This window comes from Castor canadensis, chromosome 13 (genome assembly GCF_047511655.1).
Source record: "Castor canadensis chromosome 13, mCasCan1.hap1v2, whole genome shotgun sequence".
Taxonomy (NCBI): Eukaryota; Metazoa; Chordata; class Mammalia; order Rodentia; family Castoridae; genus Castor; species Castor canadensis.
In genome coordinates this window covers 21,716,150-21,739,880 of record NC_133398.1, presented here as the reverse complement: position 1 = coordinate 21,739,880, position 23,731 = coordinate 21,716,150, and the positions used below count along the sequence as shown (strand labels likewise).

The window sequence follows — 23,731 nt, the reverse complement described above, 5'->3', positions numbered from 1 at the left end:
TATTTTATGTTTTAACTGTTGTCAATCTATCTTTCTAAAAAAAAAATACACTGACTCTTACTCTCAACAGCCATGCATGAAAATGGGTCTCACTGACTCCCCTATGCATTTTTTTTCTGTTGGCACTGGGCTTTGAACTCTGGGCCTCATGCTTAGTAGGCAGGTGATATGAGCACTTGAGCCACTCCACCAGCCCTTTTTTGTGATGGGTTTTTTTGAGATAGGGTCTCATGTACTATTTATTTGTCTGGGGTTGTCTTTGAACCATGATCCTCCTGATCTCTGCCTCCTGAGTAACTAGGATTACAGGCATGAGCCACCAGGCACCTGGCTCCCCTTTTGCATTTGTAAGGTATTAGCACCCATTCGCAAAAACTTCCCTGTGTTGATTGACATTCCTCTACTGAACTATGTAGTATAACTTGGGTTTTGTTTTCCTAACTAGATCCTGGCATCTCAATTTAAAAAATTATTTTGTTCTGTTAACATTTTCTTGATTACTGGTAAATTTTGTTATCATTCATATGTTTGTTCAGTCAATTACTTGTTTTAGCAAATTTAGCATTTGGGCAGGTTATGTTTCCATGTTTTATTCATGGGAACTTTAATTATGTTCTGAATATGAACATCTTTTCAGTTGTACACATTGCTAATATTTTCTCCCAAGTCTGTCTCTCAGTATACTAATTTTGATGATTGTATTTTTGTTTACTGGTTCAAATCTATCAGTATCACTTTTATGGCTTTGGACTCCAAATGCCAAATGCATTTCAGTCTTAAGCCACATCCACATGGAGTTGTTGTAGGACCCATTCTGTTCCACCGAGCTATTCTTCTACTTTGATTTGTAGCTTTCCACATAATTTTATCAGGTAGGCAAATTCTTCTGCAAATGTTCTTTGATAAGAGATTTTTTTCTTTTTGCATTTTCAATTTTGGATGAAGTTGAAAATAATAGCAACAACTCCATTAAGAACAAAACACCCATAATGGGGGAGAGGTGAAGTAAGAATTCTTCTTCCAATCATTATGCCATAAATGATTAGATTTACTTTCTTACTGTAAGCAACTACAAAACCAGACACAACAGATTTTGGATAGTAGCATAGAACTGTGATCCTTGAAAAAAAAAAAAAAAAGAAACAAATAGAGAGAACCTTCCCACAAGCATGACACTTGCCTAGCATGCACAAGACCTGGGGTTTGAACCCCAGCACTGCAAATAAAGAAAAAAATGTTAAATTTATATTAAAGGTACCAGTAGTGTGACAGGACAAGAATAAGAAAGCTTTAAAGGCATACAAATTAGAATGCACAAATTAAAACTAGTTTTATTTGCACATAGAATATTATACATACAAAATTCTAAGACATCTACAAAACTTATAAATTCCACTGAGAAAACCTTTGGCTAGATCACAGAATAAAAGCAATACAGTAAATAATTTTATTTGGCACACTAACGATGAAAATTTTATTTTTTTAATTTTATCATTTTTACATTTACTCACATGTATGTACATTGTTTGGGCCACCTCCCCTCCCCACTAACAATGAAAATTTTAAATTGAAGTGAAAATAAAATGCTATTTATGAAATATCTTCAACATACAAAATACAGAGAATGGTTCACAAGATATGTTTTGGCCAGCTTATTGAACAGAACAAAACATTACTGAGAATTAAAGGCTGGAATAAATAGATATGCTATGCTGTGGAAAGCGAAAATCAACTTGCTAAGATATCCGTTAGCTCTAAATTGATTTCAATCAACTCCAACCCAAAATCCGTCCAGGTTTTCTTTGTAAAAATTAACAAGCTGATTCTCAAATACTGTGGAAATGCAAAGAACCTAGAATAAGCACAACAATTTTGGAAAGAGAATAAAATTGATTTCAAGACTTGATTGAAAGACAGGGCTGGAGGCAGGGCTCAAGGGCTAGAGAACCTGCTTAGCAAGCTTAAGCCCCTGAGTTCAAACCCCAGTACCCACACACAAACAAAAGGATTAAAAGATAAAGCATGGCCCAGGAGAAAACATTTACAAAACACATGTGAGATAAAGAACTTGAAACTAGAATACAGCTCATAATGAAAAAGATAAGCGACTTTATTTTTTTAAATGAGTGCAAGATTTGGAAATTTCACCAAAGTAGGTAACAAAACAGCAACAATCATACATAAAGATGCTAGGGAAATGCAAATTAAAACACAACAAGATACCACTCCACATTTGCTAGAGAGGCAAAAAATTATTTTCTTAGTTGATGGAAATCAACTAAGAAATCAATCAATGTGTAACCAATTCTTCTGAAAACAATCAAGATCATGAAAAGGAAAGAATAAGAAGCTGCCATCGGCCTGATTATTAAATGCTATGTTATACCTTGTGTTCCAAAACACAAACAAAACTATACATCAAACTGATGGATAACTGATGGTGAGACCATTAAAGTTTCCTCTTAGAAAATAAGAGCATGGGTACTATATGGTTACTATACATAACTGCTCTCCCAGAGAGGTCATTAATCACCACTACCTCCTTGCTTGTTCAACACTCCCTGCACTATTGCCCACAGATAAAAGAAAATGCAATCAAGAGATGGTGGAACTTTGGTGGAGCAAATGCCTGAGGTTGTAAGTAACTCCAAATAAAACCCATTTACGTGGCAGGCTGGTCTTACACAAGACATTCTTTGAAGGCAGACATTTCTTTTAATTCTCCCCTGAAAATTCATGCAGTATGGGCATTTATAGAAAAAGTTCATTAGCCCATAAATAGGAAGGTATATAAACAGTGGAGAAAAAACCCAAAAAGATAAGCTAGCTCATTGAAAAGATCAATGCAATTGATGAATCTTTGAATACAGTGATCAAGAAAAAGACATAAGTTAATATTGAGAATAAAGTAGATGACATCTTGCTTTGCCATCAGCTTCTGAATAGACACAAGAGAATAAAATGAGGGAGGGGGATAGAGAAGCCACCACCACTCTAGCACCAAGCTGTTGATAATCTTGAGTGTGAATTTTATAGTCCTCCATCTGCCCTCTCCCCATTGTGCTCTCTCAGATGACCAGTCCAGTAGAAGACACGAGGTGGGCTGTCAAGCAGGAGAGGTGGAAGAAATATGGCATAAGAAGGAAAAAGGTTTCATCGTGGTTAAAAGGCAGATTTAGGAAAAGGAAAGAAACAGCCTCCTCACCCAGTGCGTATCCTTGATGAGGGAGCAACCATGCCACCTTCTGGCTGACTCCTGCTTGGCTTGCCAAAGTTTCTGTCACTAAAAGGGTGAAGAAGATCCCCTATAAGAGAGTTCCTCAGAAGTCCTTCATATACAAAGCTCTTGAAATCCATGATGAAATGCATTTCAAAGGATTTCACACGAAAAAGGAAACCCAAAGGTGAAAGGCCAGCAAAGACAATCAGGGAGAAACACAAAGTAAGAAAGAAGCACTTTTATGATATGCAGGAGGTGAGAACAAAGAGGCTAAAATGGTGGTCCTCATTCCAGGTGTAGTTATGCCCTCTGAGCTGGAGGGTCCAGTTTGACCTTTTACCTAAAGACATGGTCATACCACCTGGCAACCTTTAATCACTTTGCTAAGTTCCCTAGCATGGAGACAACGGATTTATGGCGGGTTTGTTATTAACCCAAACATGGTTAGATAACGGATATAACTTTTACGGACATTATTTTTTATTCAAAGAATTAATTCACTAGGCACACCTTCTACTCTTGAGTTGTGTTACTCCTCTAAGGAGATTATAACTGACTCAACATCTAAAAGCAGGGATTATAGTGGAAAGAATGCAGATGTACACCCTCCCAAAAAGAAATTTAGCTTTGATTGCTTTAGTGACTTCTTTTGGTCTTAGTTCCTGGTTTGGGCTATATACATACTTTTTCTCTAATTTTCACATCACTTTATCTATCTATCCTGCCTCCAGATAAACCCGTAAGTCTCCTTATCAAGGATTGGAAGTAGGAGATGGGCCTAGTTACCATCCTTGCTAATGCCACTTTTAATTAGAGGGAGTGGTCCTTAGAGGGGGAACATTTTCACCAGAGAACACACAATTAGTCCCATTAAATTATAAGGCCGTGCCTGCTGCCTGATTCCTTTGAGCTTTTTTGTTCAGGGATGAGCAGGCCAGAGGAAGGATCACTGTCTTGGTGGAGGTAAATAACACTAATATCAATTGGAAGTGGGCTGCTATCAAAAACTGTGGGGAGGCTGAGTGCAGTGGTACATATCTGTAATCCCAGCTACTCAGAAGGCAGAGACAGAGGATTTATGGTACAAGACCAGCCCAAGCACAAAGTTAGCGAGACCCCATGTCAAAAACAAGCCAGGTATGGTGACACATGCCTACTGTCCCAGCTACTCAAGAGGGAGAGATAGGTGAATCATGGTTTGAGGACAACCCAGGCAAAATTAGCATGAGACTCTATCTGAAAAAGGACTGGGGAGATGGTTCAAGTGGTAGGACACTTTCCTTGTAAGCATGAGGCTGAGTTCAACCCCTAGGACCACCAAAAAAAGAAAAAGAGCCAGTGTCTCAGGTCAGCTGTGATGGTAGCTGAGAACTGACAGTGAAGACGGGAGAAATCAGTTACCTATTATAGTCATGCTCATTTCAGTTTCTGGGATGTTCTGATTGAAATGGGGTCACATTTCCTTAATCATTTGAATGTCAAGCGATTTTTAATTTCATCATTAATAAGTTGGACTCTGTTGTCTTCCTCTGAAGGGTTTTAATGTTTTTGTTTTGTTAGGCAGTTAATTTGGTTGAACTCAAACTGCACAACAGCATAAATGAGAGCTCAGTCCTTTTGTCCTTAGTTGATTCTGTGCATGCTCCTCTCAGGTGTCAGCAAGTTTGTGCACAGAATCTGGGTTGCTCACTCTTTGAGTCTGGGATTGACCCCTCACTCTCCAGTGGCTGTGATTTCCCTTAGCCCTGTTTTTTGTGGGTTTTTTTTTTTTTAATCTCAAAAAAGACATGTTTTTATCAAATTATCCCCTTCTGTTACACAGACTGAAGCCTGTCTCCTGGCTTAAGCCATAAAAATGTGATTTAACCCTCCATCAATCTCTTCTTCCAAGTTTCAATTCTTGGGCCATTGGAGTGTGTGTGTGTGTGTGTGTGTGTGTGTGTGTGTGTGATTTTGTTGTTCTTGGTTCATTGACTGATATAGCCCTACCACTTAGGAAACAGCATACATATAGATTAGTATTAATTGAATAAATGGTTCAAAACTGTTAATAATTTACATATAATTATATATAAATTAAATATTTTGTACCTACGGATATATGTCCCTTCATTTGTATGTCAAAGATCTGGTAAGTTTAAAAATAATTTTTTAAAAATGTGCTTATCAGTGATTTTGACCAATGTTTTTCAAAAGTGTGGTCCCCAAATAGCAGCATTTTTATCCCCTGGGTACTTCTTAAAAATGCAAATTCTTGCCCCCAACCAGTTTCTGAATTAATAAATCTCTGCCTAGGCCCAAGAATTTGTATTTCAAAAAGTGATGTTTTCACAAATACTTTGCACAATTTTGACGTAAACCAAAGTCTGTATATCACCGACGTAGACTCCTCTGTGTCTATTTTTTCACTACCTACATCTAATCATTTTTAGATATCATTGTCTCATTTACCAATGCTGAATTTAATTAATTTCTCACTGCACAAAATGTCTTCCAGCAATAATTTCTAGTGATCAGGAATACCTGTATTTCTGACTGTCCCAGGTATGGCACCCAGGTATCCAAGAGGTGTGGAAATGCACCATAGCCATAACCTGCAACTGTTTTATCCCTTTAAAGGGCAGGTTTTCTAGCATGCTGGAGAGTGATGCATTTTGTACATCACACCAGACTTCTTCTTGGTATGAAAGTACTAATGGAAATGACCCTCACATTGCACTTTCTTCCCCTAACAGTAAATAAATTATTTGGAAGTGAGGGCATAATATCACTCAGTTCACCTTTCAACACATGCATGTGTGAGTATACACACACATCTTCCTTTCTCAATATTTAGACTTCATAATTCTCAGAAATGAAGAGGTTAGAAAGGTAGGAAAGTAAATGGGAAATATTTGCATTTAATCACCTATTTGTTTAAGGCCTATCATTATGCTAAACTATTATGTAGATGAAATATTTACTGATCAGGATTGAACAGGACTAGACATAGAGGTCCTGATTACTGACCCCTGTGTTCATTCTGAAGAATAAATAATGAACATGATGTGAAAAATATAAATGACAACATTCATGCCAAATATTATACTTTCTTTTTTTGAGATAGGGTTTAATTACATAACCCAAGCTGGCCTCAAACTCTTGATCCTCCTGCTTTGGATTCATGAATGCTGGGATTACAGAAATGTCTCACTAAACCTGGTAAAAATACTATATCTTCTAATATTACATATAATTAATGCTATATTAAAATACAAGTATGATAATTTACAATAGCATTTTTATACCATGTCTCTTTTTAATGCAACAGCTTAAATTTTAAAATAGTTCAGGTATATTTTTAAATCTCTGATTAAGAGTTAAAAAAAATCTGGATGTGCAATGGAAATAGGTCTGTGAAAATTCAAATTGATTCACAGGACCTTCTGGAACACATGGTTAAGAAGCAGTCTGAACCTGACTCTGGGCTAACTAAAAAAAAAAGTGCAGTGATCCATTAACAATATCTGCTAAGGGGCAGGACGGGGTGTGGTGGCATTTGTTGCTGTACATTTTAATTCCCTGACTTCAGTACTTATATATTAGGATTTTGCACATGAGACAAAATGTAGTGACTATCCAAAAAACCACGTTCATTCACCTGTAATCACAGTTCATCTTTAGTCTTTAATAAAAGGGCAAATAGAAAAGAATATTTTGTTACAGTTGTAATTAATTCTGTTAATGAAAGAACTTGTGTTTGATAGGAAGTCTTCATTAATTCCTGATATTCCTCATGAATGTCAAGTTTAATACCATAAATCTAAGACTTACTATCACTTGTGAATAAGCATAGTAACCTCTGTACTTTGCCAAACAACACTGTGGAGTAGCCTCAGTGATATTCTTAAAATAGTGTTGATTCACGAATATTAAAAATACTGGGGCTGATGGACTGACTCAAGTGGTAGAGTGCCTGCCTAGCAAGAGCAAGCCCGAGTTCAAACCCCAGTGCTGCCAAAAAAAAAAAAAAAAGTATTTTGATTGTGAAAATGATGCATATACACGATAAAATTTTCAAACAGTATACATACAAGGAGGTCTCACTCCCATTCCATACCCCACTCTTGTATTCCTGGGCTCAATGGCAAGTCTCAATGGCAACTACTATTAAGTTTCTTCTGAACATTTTTTGTTGTTGTTGTTTTTTGGTGGGACTGGCATTTGAACTTAGGGCCTCATGCTTGCCAGGCATTCACTCTACCACTTGAGCCACTCACTCCACCAGCCTCTTCTGGACATTTTTTAAAAACAAAATCTATTCACATACAAATATATGGAAAAAAAAAAAAATATATATATATATACCCACAGAGAGACATAGTAGTTACATGGTTCAGTAATTTTTTTTGCATTTAACAGTATATCTTGTACATTTGTGTCCTTAGATGTGTTTTTTTCACTTTTTCTTTATTTTCTCTTACCAAGTTTTAGAAAAATAGAAACCTTTTTATAAAGCTTTCTGCTGATGCAGAAGCTAATATAGACATAAAGTAAGATTGGGGTGATAATATAAATGAGGAGGTCACACTCATTTGTAAAAGACAATGAACAGACATGCAAATTCAATTCTAATATGTGGTGTGTAAGTGCACAACACCCAGGCAACTCAGGAACTGAAAACATATTTAACATGTTCCTTCATTGCACTGAGTACTCAACTGATTCACAATTTTAATTCTTTATGTTTTAATCTTGACATGTAATTCATTAATATCAATGAACATGTAATTCACTGATAACTTGTATCTAAAAATAATATTTTCTGTAAAAGGTTTGATATCAAGTTTAAACTCTAATTTCTTCTCTCATGTATAACAAGGTGTGACTTCTTGCAAGAGGCTTTCTAACATTCTTCAAGTTCAGGAAATTTCTACATTGAAATAAAACCATCAGTTCAGGCATTAAATTTCACTCAAATGATTCCTCTTCTGAATGAGTTTTCACATGTTTGGTAAGGGATGTGTTTTGTTTGAAGGATTTCCCACATTTGCTACATTCATATGGTTCCTCTCCAGTATGGGATCTCTGATGAATAACAAGTTGTGACTTTGCATTGAAGGCTTTCCCACATTCATTACATTCATAGGGTTTCTCCCCGGTATGAGTTCTCTGATGTACAATGAGGTGTGCCTTTTGGCTAAAGGCTTTCCCACAGTCATTACACTCATAGGGCTTCTCCCCACTATGAACTCTCTGATGTTGAGTAAGGCCTTCAATTTGTTTAAAGGCCTTCCCACATTGGTTACATTCAAAGGGACTTTCACCTGTGTGAGTTCTCATATGATAAGTAAGAGATGAGCTATGTCCAAAGGCTTTTCCACATTCATTACATTTATAAGGTTTCTCCTTTGTGTGAGTTCTTTGATGTATAATGAGGTGTGACTTCTTGCTGAAAGTTTTCCCACATTCATTACACTCAAAAGGTTTCTCACCAGTATGAATTCGCATATGCTTAGTCAGGGATGAGCTATATTTAAAAGCTTTGCCACATTCATTACATTCATATGGTATTTCACCTGTATGAGTTCTCACATGTTCAGTAAGAGATGAGTTATACCTGAAGGATTTTCCACACTCTTTGCATTCATAAGGCTTCTCACCTGTATGCGTTCTCACATGTTGAATAAGGTTTGAGCTGTGTCTGAAGGCTTTCCCACATTCAGTACATTCATAGGGCTTTTCCCCAGTATGAATCCTCAGATGGTCAGTGAGGGCATGTTTATGACCATGGGCTTTGCCACACTGAATACATTCATATGGTTTTTCTCCAGTGTGAGTTCTCTGATGAACCACAAGGTGGGACTTTTGGCTAAAGGCTATCCCACATTCACTACATTCATAAGGCTTCTCTCCAGTATGAACTCTCTGATGGTCAATGAGTCCTTGTTTATGGCTGAGAACCTTTCCACATTGATTACATTCATAGGGTTTCACACAAGCTTGAGTTTTGTCAGGCTTAGTACATGAGCTATGGCTGACTGATTTCTCACGTTTCTTTCCAGTTTGAATTTTGTCTTGCTTAGTAGGGGATTCATTATGATGGCATAATTTCTCATGTTTCTTGCTGGTTTGTGTTTTGTCACACCTATCAGATAAATTTTGGTTGGATAATTTCTTACATTTCTTTCCAGCTTGATTTTTGTCTTTCTTTCTATCAGATAAGCTATGACTCAATGATTTCCCATGTTCTTTAGCTGTATCAGGTGTCTTTTTTGCACAGTTTTTTATTTGAGCAGGTAAGTCTAAATTCTGTTTCAAATTCTTTTCTTGTGAATCAAGCTTCTTTTTTGAAGTAATGTGTTTTGCATTCACAGTATGTTTTCTCTCCTGTGAACCACACTCCACGCCTTTCTTCTTAGTTGGAGTTTTCTTCTTGACTGCAACTTCCCTGATAGGTTTGTTTTGACACATCTGGTTATTCTCTGGCTGGTCATCATCTTGCTCAGCTTCTTCTAAAATGGGATTCAATGAAACATTCTTGTGAATTTTTGCACTATCACTTAAGTTCTTTATAAGTTTTTATAGAGAAAAGCCCTGTTGTGGGTTCAATCTTTACTCAATGCTAACATCCCAAAGTGAAATAAATATCAACAGCAAATATCCTATCCTCTTGGGCTTGAAGGAGGAAATGATGTAGTAAAACCAGGGAAAGAAACTGACAATAGTGATTAAAAACATCCTTGGCTGCTCAAAAATATGACTGAAGATGAAATAAAGACAAGAAGCAAAAACCAGGAAGAACAATACTACATTAGAAGAGCTTGTGATTGTAATTGGTACTTTTTGGGTCTCTCCTCAGCCTTAGTTGCCCAGCTCTGATAAATGCCAATCAACCCATAATATTTGGAGACTGTGACCTATACTATATTACTCCAACTCTCTATGGTCAATTGGAGACACATCTGGCTCAACCCAAGATATCTAATGAGATTCTTCTCCTAAAAATTTAGACTCTAGGTAGTCTTAACCTAGTGCTTAAATTTTAAAATGACATAAGGCAAGTGCTAGTAAAACCATATTTTCCCTATGTAAATGAAAAATACCTAGAATGAAAAGAATGAAGCATTAGCACATAATCAGAAATGTAAGATTGTCCTCAGGGACACTGTTTTCATAATTTCAATTTCCACTGGTCTCCTAGTTCCTGGTGCGGTATGGCTGAGTATCTGCCCTTAGGCTATAAAAGATATACCCACGCTTTTATCATAAATTCTTTTAGTTACTAAGGATAGCTACAGTAAATTAGAATAGAGAATGGAAGATGAGTCTACAAGGAGAATTGAAGAGCTAGTAGGCAGTCGAACACTGGTGGCTCACACCTGTAATCCTAGCTACTTGGGAGGCCAAGATTTGGAAGATCACAATTTGAAGCCAGCTCAGACAAATCGTTCATAAGAGCCCATCTCCAAAATAACCAGAACAAAATGGACTGGAGGTCTTGCTCAAGCAATAGAGTGCCTGCTTTGCAAGTATAAAACCTGAGTTCAAACTGCAGTCTTACCAAAAGAAAAAAAGAGCAAGAGAGCTAATAGGCAACTGAGGAAACAAGAAAGAGTGTTCCACTGTATCACCCATGAAAAACATAAGAACATTCATGCACTAAAACAAACAAATAAAAACCCCACCATACTGTTTCCTGATGCCTGTTACCAAATGATAAAGTTCATAGTAATTAGCTTGGGAAACAAACTTTATATCATCTGGATTTACAGTGTACATGCATACTTGTTTGCCAACAGTTTACCATGGAGTACACACCTTTGTTCTCATCAGGTCATTCTAATTGCCAAATACAAATTTCAAGTTTATTCCCAGCTCTAAGCGTTTGCTCACATTCTTTTCCCAAACATTACACAATTATACAGTTTGAGATATCTTCTTAATCAGTTGCCCTTCTTAAGACCACCACCTACCATGACAAGTGTAGGCAGCCATGTTTATACTCTATGACCCAACTTCTGGCTTTAAACAATTATTGGACAGTGGTAAACATCAGGATTGAGATAGTCCAATAACATTCTTTCTCTTAAGAATTTGGAATTGAAGGGTTGGGGCATAGTTCAAGTGGTAGAATGTCTGTCTATCAAGTGCAAGGCTCTGAGTTCAAACCCAGAAACACATAAACAATTGGAATTGAAATTCAAAGACTTCTGTAAGCTAGTTCCTATCACTTAGGAGCTGTGGTTGCCACTTATGGTAGCCTTTTTCAGCTACAAAATGGAAATGTAGGAAATGCTTCAGTCTGAGAATTTAAAAGACTCAAAAAGAGAAGCATGTGAGTTCCTAAGACCTGAGAAAGAAAAGAGAGAAAGTGAATAGCCACCTTGGTGATAAAGAAACATTATATAGAGAAAGTACAAACTGGACTCAAACAGGAAAGAGTTAAGGTGTCTCAATAGATAGCCAGGAAACACTACCACTTTTGTGTTATAGAGGACATTTAAGTGATCAGTTCCAGTGGAGTAGAAGATCAACTTTTGGAAGTAGAGATATAGTCAGGAGCCTAGAGAAGTGGAGTCACTCGCTCATTCTTCATTTAGGAAATTGTAGAGGTGCAGATCCCTGGGAGAAAGAGTTTAATAGGACCTTCCAAATAGTATGACAAGTCTGTGTCTCCCAATGCCCCAGGATGATGGGGGAAGATGGGCAAATTTCTTTCTAGGAAGAAAGGAATCAAAACTCAAGCCTTTCCCTTTGACATGCAACTTATGAGAAACTCTTAAAATGATGGCTTGGCTGGTTGCAACTATCATCCTCCCCCCCAAAAAGTAGAAATCACTAAAAGAAAAATTCATGGTGAGTATAAGGAGGAGAGCTGGTATATAACAGGATCTGAACTAGAGAACTGGTATGTAACAGGATCATACTAGGGGACAGTTGGGTCTAGAAAAGCACTTGATTAAGTTGGAAGCTTTTCCTGAATTTAAGATAGCAATTAAAACATAAATGTTAAGCCAAAACAATTATAACTAAAGAAACCTAAGTATGAAGTTCATTAGGCCCAGCAAATCACTGGAGGGAAAAGCATATTATTCCCATGAAAAACTTCCAAGTACTATAAGAACCAAGAATGAGAAAGAAACATTAAATGACTCAGGATTAGTTTTCAGTTGTAACACTAAGTCAGCAGGTTAGGACAGTGAAAACTGGAGTCAGTAATGGATGGATCAGACACTCTATGGGGTCTCTTTGTCATTTTAAGGGCTGATCTCTCCTGTCTCTGAAAATTCACAGTGTCTCAGACAAATCAGGGTCAGAGGAAACTGTAAAAGATATGGAAGGCATTCTGGTAATTTGGAGACAGTAAATAACAACTGAGTATCTTAATGTTTGGTGGTAACATCTAAGATTAATTAGAAAAAAAATGGATTCAATCAACCCCTAGGAACAATTAGAAATGAGATAAGATGAACCTGTTTGATGTGATAACAGTGAGAATTGAGGAAAAAAAAAAAAAACAGTAACTGAGGATGGTAACTCATGGGAGAGAGGCCTAAAAGCAGAGTAAACCCTAATAAAAATAGGAATCTGAAAGCTAAACAGGGAATGCTCTTTCTGCATAGATCTCCAAATGAAGATCATGTACAGTATGGCTACAGCAAAACATAAATCTTTCTCATTGTAAGCCACTAAGATTTGGGGATCATTCCTTAATGGAGCAAAACTTAGTCTAGACTGATGGGTGTAAGTGGAATAACCAAACTCCCATAAGTAACCCTGGCTCACTACTATAGGGAACTTCACAGGAGAACCTCTCATGTGGATAGGTTCATAGAAGGAAGAGATATTAAAATCTCTAAGGTCAGGAAATCTTTGTATTTTGAGTTCTTTTTCTTCTGGGAGACTCTGATATTTTTCTACTGCTGTTTCCTGGTTAAGAAAAAAAATGGTATGAGATCTTTAAGAAGAATTTAAGCATAAATTAATCTTTGAAGAGTTCCCAAGTTACCATCAAGAAACTAAGAACTTACTTTCACTAGTTCCCATTTGCCTGGGTCTTGCTATTTTACTCAGATGACTTTGACTGGGTCTTTTCCCCTCCTCCAGCCAGGGCTCTTCTCTTTTTTCCAACTTGGAGATAACATCTGGTTTGGGAGCTTGACACCCTGGTCACAAGAAATGGTAGAAACTGAGTGTTAGAAGAATCATCCCAGAAATCAAGCCCAAATGTTTGTACTTCATGGCCTTTCAAGGCTAACAAATATATGGCTTCTGAAGTTTCACAGTGTGGATGCCCATGTAACCCAACTGAGTGGACCCTCCATTTTAGGGGCAGTGGCACGAGTATCGTGCCTAGTACCCAAAAAGGGATTTAAACTCTTTGACCCACAAAAAACCAAGACCAAACCTACTAAGGACTTCAAGAAGAAGGCATCACAGTGAACACATTTGAATGACAAGGAAATTGTCCTCACCCATTGAGTCTCGGTTGCTGTAGTTTTCCAGCATCACATCCTTGTACAGGTTCCTCTGAGCAGGACCCAGTTGCTCCCATTCCTTCTGAGTAAAGGCCATAGTCACATCTTTGAATGTCATGGATCCCTGCAACAGCATACTCCCGTTGAGTCTAGGGTCTCCCACATTTGGTGAGTGAGTTGTACAAGATAGTAACTTTTTCCTATCTTGACCACTCATTATTCACCATGATGTTATATAGGATACCAATTCTCTACACAGTTTTGCACTTTTTTGGGAAACAAAATCCATATTAAGAAATGTCTCTATTTAAGAGGACAAAATCATACAGATATAAAGTATCAGAAAGGCGATTAACAACAGAAAAACAGAATCAGTCTTTATTTTTTCTTCCATAACAATGGTGTTAAAGGTTATAAAGCAATATCTATAGTTTATCAAGTTCTGAGGTAGAAGATTTGAGACTCTTGCTTTATAATTATTACCAGTCAAAAAATCATTTATGTTTGGAGGAAAAAGTAGGACATTTTAGGCATGTCAGAAATTATACTGCCTTAGAAATAAAGTGATTTCCTGTATGAGTAGTAACTCAAAATGGATCAAGGACCTTAATATCAGACCCAAACTCTAAAGTTGATACAGGAAAGAGTAGGAAATACTTTGGAACTAATAGGTATAGGCAAGGACTTTCTCAATAGAACCCCAGCAGCTCAGTAACTAAGAGAAAGCATAGACAAATGGGACCTTATAAAACTAAAAAGCTTCTGCTCAACAAAAGAAATGGTCTCTAAACTGAAGAGACCATCCACTGAGTGGGAGAAAATATTTGCCAGCTACACATCAGACAAAGGACTGAAAACCAGAATATACAGGGAACTCAAAAAACTAAACTCTCCCAAAATTAATGAACCAATAAAGAAATGGGCAAGTGAACTAAACAGAACTTTCTCAAAAGAAGAAATTCAAATGGCTAAAAATCACATGAAAAAATGCTCACCATCTCTAGCCATAAAGGAAATGCAAATCAAAACTACACTAAGATTCTACCTCACCCCTGCTAGAATAGCCATTGTTAGAAACACCACCAACAACAGGTGTTGGTGAGGATGTGGAGAAAAAGGGACCCTTATACACTGCTGGTGGTAATGTAAACTAGTACAACCACTCTGGAAAAAAATTTGGAGGCTTCCTAAAAATCTAAACATAGACCTGCCATTTGATCCAGCAATACCACTCCTGGGGATATACGCAAAAGAATGGGACACAGGTTACTCCAGAGTTACACGTATACCCATGTTTATTGCATCACTATTCACAATAGCCAAGTTATGGAAACAGCCAAGATGCCCCACCACTGACGAATGGATTAAGAAAATGTGGTATTTATACACAATGGAATTTTACACAGCCACGAAGAAGAATGAAATCTTATCATTTGCAAGTAAGTGGATGGAACTGGAGAACATCATCCTGAGTGAGGTTAGCCAGGCCCAGAAGACCAAAAATCGTATGTTCTCCCTCATATGTGGACATTAGATCAAGGGCAAACACAACAAGGGGACTGGATTTTGATCACATGATAAATCAAGTGCACACAAGGGAGGTATGAGGATAGGTAGGTAACCCCCTCCCCCAAAAAAAGATAGCATTTGATGTTTTCAGTGCAAAGGAAAGAATGCAGAAACTTTAAAGCAACAGAGGCCAATAGGAGAAGGGGACTAGGAACTAGAGAAAAGGTTAATTCAAGAAGAATTAATTTAGAAAGTAATACGTATGTACATGGAAACGATGCTAGGAATCTCCCTGTATAGCTATCCTTACCTCAACTAGCAAAAACCCCTGGTCCTCCTTATTAATGCTTATACTCTCTCTTCAACAAAATTAGAGATAAGGGCAAAACAGTTTCTGCCTGGAAGCAAGGGGGTGGGGGAAGAGGGAGGGGGTCAGAGAAGGGAGGGGGCAGGGGGAAGGGGGGAGTAATGAATGACCCAATCATTGTATGCACATATGAATAAAGGAAATTAAAAAAAAGAATAAAGTGATTGAATCAATTACTTACACTACTTTAGAAATGAAGAAGGGAGGGAGGGAGTCAGAGAGAAAGAGAGAGAGAGAAAAGGAGACAGAGGAAACAGAATTTTTAAAAATTTTATTATCATATTATTTTTGTACTGGGGGTATATTGTGACATTTACAAAAGAGCATACAATGTATCTTAGTCAAATTCACCCCTCCATCAATTCTCCTCTCCTACCCTCCTTCTTAGAATAGATTCAACAGGTCTCATTTTTCCAGGAGGAATTTTTAAACAAAGAAAAATTGGATCAGAATAAAAATGTCAAGCTTGGGAAGGCCTAAATATATAAGAAAAAGCTATGAATAATAGAACCAATAAAATATCCACTTAAATCTAAGTAACTTGATAATATGCTTATGCAACTGTTACAAAAATATCCTTAAAATCAAAAAGTATGACATAAGAAAAATAAGCAGGAATGTAACTGGGTGGTGTTGGAGGCAGGGGAGAAACTGAAGTATGTTAAAGTTCTTCTCTTATGAGGCAGGTGAGCAGAGGAGGGCGAGGCTATTGGAGAATTCTGATACTAATAAATGAACATTCAAACATATTTGTTTAGCATGTAAAGATAATCCTTTACTCCCACAGACTAATCCGTGATCTGCATGTTACTAATCTCTAGCCTGACAAACCTCCAATCATGGATTCTTAATAACCCCCATCATTGACCTCACTGGCCTCCCAATCACTGGGCAGTACAGCCCTCCTTAGTCACTAAGCCTCTAACTCCAAAATGGCCACAGCAAACTAACCACTAAGAGCAGCAGATTGACCCAATCATATATTCCCATAGACATTCCAACCACATATTCCCACAGGTTCTTCAACCATTAGGACCCACAGGACACATGTATCTCTGTCTCCCCTGTGTCCCCAAATACCTCATTCTCCAGTCACTGACATAAACAGAACTCTCTAACAGCAGTCATTCCAGAAACCCTAAACACTGTCAGCAAAATCCTCTCTATTCTCCACCTTTTTAGACATTCCCATCCCCTGCTTGCTTTAACTAAAATTGACATGTTTCCTAAGCATTCTGATTCCTTACGGTGGTCTCAAGGGGATGTACCTTAAGAGCTTAATCCACCTTCAAAACCCCTAGCTTGCTTACAGTGTCACCCATTAACCTTTCTTGGCTCATTGATTCAATAGGAGGATTCACAGGACTCAACATGTAGCTGAATACACAGATATGATCTATTACAGCAAGAGAGTACAAAAGACATCAGTTTATCAGTATGAGATGAAGTTCCAATAAAACCAGGCCCAAGAATCCTCTCCCTATGAAGTCACTCAAGACGTGTTCAATTCCTACAGAAGTGAGTTTGGGCAACAGGAAAGCTCAAAAGACATTCAGTCATGTAGGGACCTTCTAGTTACATGTACAAGAATTCCAGACTCCCAGAAAGAAATCAAATATTCAATATAAACCACATTTTTGTGTGGGGGTAGAGTGGGACCGGGGTTTGAACTCAAGGCTTTGACCTTGCAAAGTGGAGCCACACCTCAGGTCCATTTTGCTCTGGTTATTTTGGAGATGGGAATCTCATGAAGTATTTGCCTGGGCTGTCCTTGAACCATGATCCTTCCAGTCTCAGTCTCCCAAGTAGCTGGGATTACAGGCATGAGCCACTGGCACCTGGATCATAAACCATCTCTTTATATAATGTATTCAGAGGGGGCCACTTTTATCAGTTCTGGGAATGGTGGGAGCCCTCCTGAAATCTAATTTCTCAGATGCCAACGAAAGGTACACCTTACAAGCAGACCTAAGGGTAGTAGTTTTAGGCCTGCAGGGTTAACTCTTGCATTTGTCCTGCCTTATTCACTGAAAACTTTAGCATAAACTTCCTCTTTGCTAGAGCTCCTTCCATCATTCATTCTGTACTACCTCTGAATCAATGTAGAAAAGCCATTCAACAGCCTGGCCTCTCTCTTTACTGATGCTAACATTTTCTTCCATCAACATCAGCCACCTACTCATCACCCTCCATACCTTTATAACTTGCTCTCATTATACCACTTCCAAACTCTACTTCAAACGTTCTACTCTCTGACCATCATTTCCTGTCCTGCCAGCTCACTTTCCCTTCTACTACCACTTCAGTAATTCTCCATACTCATTGAGCCCTGTGACTCACTGATCCTAGTCACTTTTTCACAATCTTCCATCCCCACACATACTTACTCCATAAAGCCAGCACCCTGCACACCCCATTGAAACCTTTAAAGCTTAACATCCTGTCCCTCTTCTCGTCCACTGTACTCGCCTATTGATCTTGCTTAAATCCAACTCATCTCTTAACATCTGTCTGCAATCTTGCAACTGAACACTGCAAGAGAAAAATCAAACAACTGTGCTGTCTGAACTCACTTCATACTTATAATACATATCTCAAACAAACATCCAATACTGCCAGCAGTCCTACTGCTTACCCCTGGGAAATTCACCTCTCCTCTTTCCAGGATGATTGCTTCAAATCTTTTCTTCTTTCTGAAATCTCAAACAACTATTCTTTCTCCCCTCTCAGCTGAAGAATTTGCTTTATACTTTAAAGATAAAATAAATGCAAACGTTCTCAATGAAACCCCAGCAGCACAGCAACTAAGAGATAGCATAGATAAATGGGACCTCAAAAAACTAAAAAGCTTCTGTTCATCAAAAGAAATGGTCTCTAAACTGAAGAGAACACCCACAGAGTGGGAGAAAATATTTGCCAACTATACATCAGACAAAGGACTGATAACCAGAATATACAGGGAACTTAAAAAACTAAATTCTCCCAAAATTAATGAACCAATAAAGAAATGGGCACGTGAACTAAACAGAACTTTCTCAAAAGAAGAAATTCAAATGGCCAGAAAACACATGAAAAAATGCTCACCATCTCTAGCAATAAAGGAAATGCAAATTAAAACCATGCTAAGATTCCACCTCACCCTGTTAGAATAGCCATCATCAGCAACACCACCAACAACAGGTGTTGGCGAGGATGCGGGGAAAAAGGAACCCTCTTACACTGTTGGTGGGAATGTAGACTAGTACAATCACTCTGGAAAAAAATCTGGAGGCTACTTAAAAAGCTGGACATTGATCTACCATTTGATCCAGTAATACCACTCTTGGGGATATACCCAAAAGACTGTTACTCCAAAGGCACCTGCACATCCATGTTTATTGCGGCACTATTCACAATAGCCAAGTTATGGAAACAGCCAAGATGCCCCACCACTGACGAATGGATTAAGAAAATGTGGTATCTATACACAATGGAATTTTATGCAGCCATGAAGAAGAACGAAATGTTATCATTCGCTGGTAAACGGATGGAATTGGAGAACATCATTCTGAGTGAGGTTAGCCTGGCCCAAAAGACCAAAAATCGTATGTTCTCCCTCATATGTGGACATTAGATCAAGGGCAAACACAACAAGGGGATTGGACTATGAGCACATGATAAACGCGAGAGCACACAAGGGAGGGGTGAGGATAGGTAAGACACCTAAAAAACTAGCTAGCATTTGTTGCCCTTAACGCAGAGAAACTAAAGCAGATACCTTAAAGCAACTGAGGCCAATAGGAAAAGGGGACCAGGAAGTAGAGAAAAGGTTAGATCAAAAAGAATTAACCTAGAAGGTAACACACACGCACAGGAAATCAATGTGAGTCAATGCCCTGTATAGCTATCCTTATCTCAACCAGCAAAACCCCTTGTTCCTTCCTATTATTGCTTATACTCTCTCTACAACAAAATTAGAAATAAGGGCAAAATAGTTTCTGCTGGGTATTGAGGGGGGGGAGCGGGAGGGGGCGAGTGGGTGGTAAGGGAGGGGGTGGGGGCAGGGGGGAGAAATGAACCAAACCTTGTATGCACATATGAATAATAAAAGAAAAATGAAAAATAAATAAATAAATACAAATGGACAAAAATCACCTTGCCCTGCTGCCACCAATTCCACTATTTCCAAACCCTTATATAACATGGTCTTTCTTTCTTCCCACACCATTTTCTCCACTTACACTCTTGATCCAGTCTCCAGGCTTCCTAAGGACTTTGCCCTGCAATTACCTCTTTCTCTTTTGTACCCACCCATTTCTCCTTTCTACTTGCTCAATTCCATTGACATACAAAGTTGCCTTAATATTACTCATCTGAAGAAAACCCTCTCTTGAGATCAGGTTCATCCATTGCTGTTTCTCTACTTCCTTTACCAACAAGATTCTCATAAGCATTGTCTGTACTTGCTGTTTCCACTTCATTATCTTCCAATTCTTTCAACTCACTCCAACAGAGTTTTACTCTTTTCACCCTAATCAACCAAAGTAACCATTGAGCTATAGCTTGGCAAAGTCAAATTCTCTGTAGTCATATTTTGAGGCTTACAAAAGTACATGACATAACTGACTACTCTTCATTGTTTTAAACAGCTTTCTGGCTGGCAGAGTGGCTCAAGTGGTAGAGTGCCTGCTTAGCAAGTGTGAGGCCCAGAGTTCAAGCCCTACTACCACACACACAATGATTTTTCTCCTATGCTTCTCTGACAGCATACTTGCGTTTTCCTCCAAACTCAGTGACTACCCCTCATTCTTCTTCTGGTTTTGTTTGGCCTCTAATTGCCAAAGTAACCCAGACCTGTTGCAGCTCTACCTGCTATTCTCTTCCTAAGTGATCTCAGTCAGTCTTAGACTTTACTACCATATTTACACTGCTGCCCAGACCTCTCCTAAGTTCCAGATCCCACATCTAATGGCTACACATATCTTGGAAGTGTAATGGGCATCTTGGTGTGACTAAAACCACTGTCATCCACCCTCAATCCCATTTCCACCCACCAAATACAGTTTTCTCCAACACTATCCCTTTTCAGAAAACAGAATCATCATTCATTCAGTTTCAGAGCCCGGAAGTCTATGTGTAAATGCTGATTCTTCTCTTACCTCACGTTCTGCATCAATTCATCAGTAAGTCCTACTGGCTTATGTCCAGATGTACTCTGAATGATTTCATTTTTTTTGCTACAATCCTATTCTAAATCAGCAGTATCATCTCTTGCCTTTGACTACTGCAATCAACTTCTAACTGACCTCCCTGTACCTGCTCTTGCCTCTTTGCAGTCATGGTAACCTTTTTGAAGTGTTAATCAGATCACTCCTGCCTAAACTAAATGGTTTCTCATTGCAATCAGAATAAAATCCAAATCCTGGTCCTAACCAATAAGACCCTGCATGATCTGGTACCCTCCAACTACTCTGATTTCACATATTTCTACTCTCCCTCTGAGTATGCTCCAACCACATTATTCTTCTTTCTGTTTTTTAAGCACACCAAGTTCACTCCTACCTCATAGCCTTGACAGTTGATGCTTCCTGTTCCTTGAACACCCTTTCCTCAGATCTCTGCATGGCCACCTGCTTGTCATGATTTATGCTCAACTTGTCTGTCATTTCCTCAGAAAGATTTGCCAGGACTAGTGTGGCTAAAATCACACATTCCTAACCTCAATCAATCTCTACCATATTATCCTCTTTTACATTTTTCATAGCACTTACTAATGCCTGCAATTATCTTATTTGTTTATATTTCTATTGTCTTTTTCCTATTTCTAGAATGTAAAGGCATTGAGGAAGAGATTCTGGCTCTGTTTCCTGGTGTATCCTCACTACTTAAAACACTCCCTGAATAAAATATGTGTTCACTTTAGTCTATCCTACATGTTCCAATTCACTTTCATTAGAATACTCCTTAGTCACTAGTATTCACAAACTTTATGGAACCCCACAAGTTCCCAATGACCATTCTTCACAGAACAGTCCATCATTAACCTCCACTGAACTGTACTCACGGACCCCTACAGAACTTTCCATCACTGAACTCTGCAATCCCCCAAACTCTTGACCCCATAAGGATCCTAGTCACAGACTCAGAAGACCTTTACCCATTAATTTCTTCTAATCACCTCATCACTGAAAAGTAAGAACAGTTAGGCCTCCTAGATACCACCTAATCCTCAAGCACGTTTTCTTCCCAGGCCTCCTATAAATCACCTACTGTCCCCACACACACCCCAGCATTGCCTCCTCACATTCTACCAACCACTGTCCCCAGGTTCCCCCACTATCCCTCGTAGCACACTAATCACTGACTCTCAAAGATACAGTTAATCAGCCTTCCACAAAATCACTATCACGGACCCCCAAGCAGGCAGTCACTCAACTCCCCAAACTAAATTTTAACACTGCCCCTCTTTGACGGTTCAGTCCCTAACCATCACAGGTACCCATCATGGCTTGGCTCCCATGGACACTCAAAATCCTAACGCCACAGACCTTCTCAATTTCTGACACATCACAAAGCCTCCAATTTCTGAACCCCGCCCCCAACTTTCCAAACCCTGACCTGTCAATGACTGCTACAGATGCTTCCTCCTTCCGCTCCTGCCATCACTGTTTCCACAGATCCCTGCAAACGCTGATATCCTAAAACTACAGCAATCACGGGCTCAGATCCCTCCGAACACTGACCTCTCAAAAGACCCCTGAGTATCGACTCCACTAATTCCCAAATCTTAGCTTTACAGTCCACACTAACAATCTCAACCCGCCCCTATCCCATTACCTCCTTCACTGCGTCGCTGCCCGCGGGCTCGGACCCAGCCATCTCGGGTGGATGCCGGGCCTCCTCGGCCGCACCCGCACTCCTCCTCGGGTCCACGGCCTCCGGCTTTGTCAGGCTGCAGCAAGAGGCCGATATGGCTGCCGCCCCGAGCGCGGCCTCAGCGGGCCCCGCGGCTGCGATGGCGGCGCCCTTAGGCGATCACCTACGGGAGCGGCCATCTTGGGAAAGCCCCCTCCGTACAGTGGAGGCGCGGGGGCCTCTGGGAGCTCTCGCGAGGCGTTTAGGGGTTGGGGTGGGGGTCGCTCGCGCGGTCCAGAAGTCGCGAGACGCCAAACGCGCGCTCATGGCAGTAATCTGTTGCAGAACTTGTTGCTCTTCGGACTAAGTCGTTTCAGCCCGCTGTAAGGAAACCCGGAATCACGGTGCCTAGGGCACTCCAGAGAACTCCGACGATAAACGAAACAGTAGCTGGCCGCCGGTGGCTCACACCTTTAATCCTACCAATTTGGGAGCCTCAGATCGGGAGGACCGTGGTTCGAAGCCAGCCGGGGCAAATAGTTCTGGAGACCCTATCACGAAAATACCCAGGGCAAAATGGACTGAGGGTGTGGCTCAAGCAGTAGAGCGCCTGCTTTGCAAGCAGGAGCCCTGAGTTCAAACCCCAGTCCCACCAAGAAAAGAAAAGGAAATAACATTGATAACATAGCTTAATAGGGAGGGGACTTTGAGAGAGATGATAAATCTTCTCACTTATGGTATAGAAACAATGGAGGGGGGGGTATCAGGTTAAGTAAGCAAACCACTCCTCTGGAAGAGCCCTGTTTTGGTGGAGCTATTAGGATAGAATAACCAAGCAATTGGAACAAAAATAATTTCTCTACGCGCTCCTTCATGTGTTCATTCATTGAACAGTTACGAGGCGAGTTTACACGTACGGACGGCTGCGCTCTGCTGATACTGAAGAAAGAGCGGACTCAGATGCAGCCGTTCCTCTGCTGGAACTCCCAGTGGGGCAGAGGTAATCCTAAACACCGTGTTCCTTTTTCCTGAGTCAGATATCCCTACTTTGCATCTTTGTGTCTTCCATGAGAGTGAATGGGGGACTGGCTGTCCTTCTGTCATCTGTGATGGCATGCGCTGTCCTTGATCTCTCTTTTATCTGAGTGCAATTCTTAGTACTTCTTCACTGAGCTCGTAAAAAAGACTCCCCTAGACTGCCTATCCCTCCCCTCCGAACAGTTCCTGTCTCCTCTCCCTCACCTATTACTGAATTTTTTTCTAACTTCCTTTCTGTTCCATAAATCACAGTGATATTATTCCTACTCATTTAAAAACAATTCCAACAGTGTTTTCCTCCCT

General features: G+C 39.4%; 1 protein-coding gene across 3 annotated transcripts in view; it reads right to left on the bottom strand.

Annotated features, from left to right (window-relative positions):
- Zfp37 (ZFP37 zinc finger protein) overlaps positions 1-22,591 on the bottom strand; it is a 98,225-nt gene extending 75,634 nt beyond the window's left edge. For 2 of the 3 annotated variants that reach the window (XM_074051238.1, XM_074051237.1), the window contains exons 1-3: positions 22,373-22,591; positions 13,678-13,804; positions 13,234-13,368 (exon numbers count right to left, since the gene is read on the bottom strand). In XM_074051238.1, coding sequence (XP_073907339.1) covers positions 13,234-13,368; positions 13,678-13,804; positions 22,373-22,414 — 304 coding nt within the window. In that variant the 5' untranslated portion in view covers positions 22,415-22,591. Of the gene's footprint in view, positions 1-4,977; positions 9,715-13,233; positions 13,369-13,677; positions 13,805-22,372 lie in introns of those variants that run through there. The other variant, XM_020160321.2, reaches the window with a different exon arrangement.
- Positions 22,592-23,731: the final 1,140 nt, after the last annotated feature.